Below are 655 nucleotides of genomic sequence, written 5' to 3'. Positions count from 1 at the left end.
ATATAAAAAAATTTTTTTATCCTCGGAAAATTAATTTTTCCATTTCGGTATGAAATGGGAAAAATAATGAGTTATCCCTGATTTTGAATGAGAAAAAGTTGAATTCGAAAAATGGGAAAAATGGGAAAAATGGGAAAAATTGAAATTAGAGAAAATAAATGGTCGAGCCTCAACTGGAAAAACGAGTTTCTCGGGTGATAAATAAAAAATATATTCCGGACTGGAAAGATAAATAGTTTGATAAATCAGGCTCGTCGATTGAGTCGACAAAGACCTCTAAACGTGGTGAAAATGGAACACGGAGGATCGTAACACGAATAATCAGGAAGACAACAACATTGACCCGTGGAGAAGAGAAAAGTGTTGCTGAGGACTTGACAAATCGTGCACATGTCAAGTCTCTACAATCAGCCCAATACAGCAAGGTCACCACCCAGGGTTCACCAAAGCCGAAGACTGTGAGGGTAAGGACACTTTCACCCACGTGAAATACTCCCGCAAATCGAGATCAAACGGAATCAAAACTCGAATTAAATCGATTGATCGAGACAAAAAAAAACTGGAGGATAACGAACTAGTTCGTGCTCGAAATCTCCAGGACTAGAAATTTAATCCGCCATTTTCACTGAGATGATCGCTTTCCAATTATTTTTGA

General features: G+C 37.9%; 1 protein-coding gene across 1 annotated transcript in view; it reads left to right on the top strand.

The window, feature by feature from the left end:
• Positions 1 to 249: 249 nt before the first annotated feature.
• Positions 250 to 655, top strand: part of LOC105272284 (dystonin) — a gene marked incomplete at its 5' end in the record, with an annotated part of 10,978 nt that continues 10,572 nt past the window's right edge. The window contains 1 exon segment of the mRNA XM_011314345.1: positions 250 to 464. Within this exon segment, the coding sequence (XP_011312647.1) occupies positions 250 to 464 (215 nt within the window).

The sequence above is a fragment of the Fopius arisanus genome, unplaced genomic scaffold (genome assembly GCF_000806365.1).
Source record: "Fopius arisanus strain USDA-PBARC FA_bdor unplaced genomic scaffold, ASM80636v1 scaffold00155, whole genome shotgun sequence".
Classification (NCBI taxonomy): Eukaryota; Metazoa; Arthropoda; class Insecta; order Hymenoptera; family Braconidae; genus Fopius; species Fopius arisanus.
Note: the sequence above shows the minus strand (reverse complement) of the source record. Positions and strands in the feature narration are given on the sequence as shown.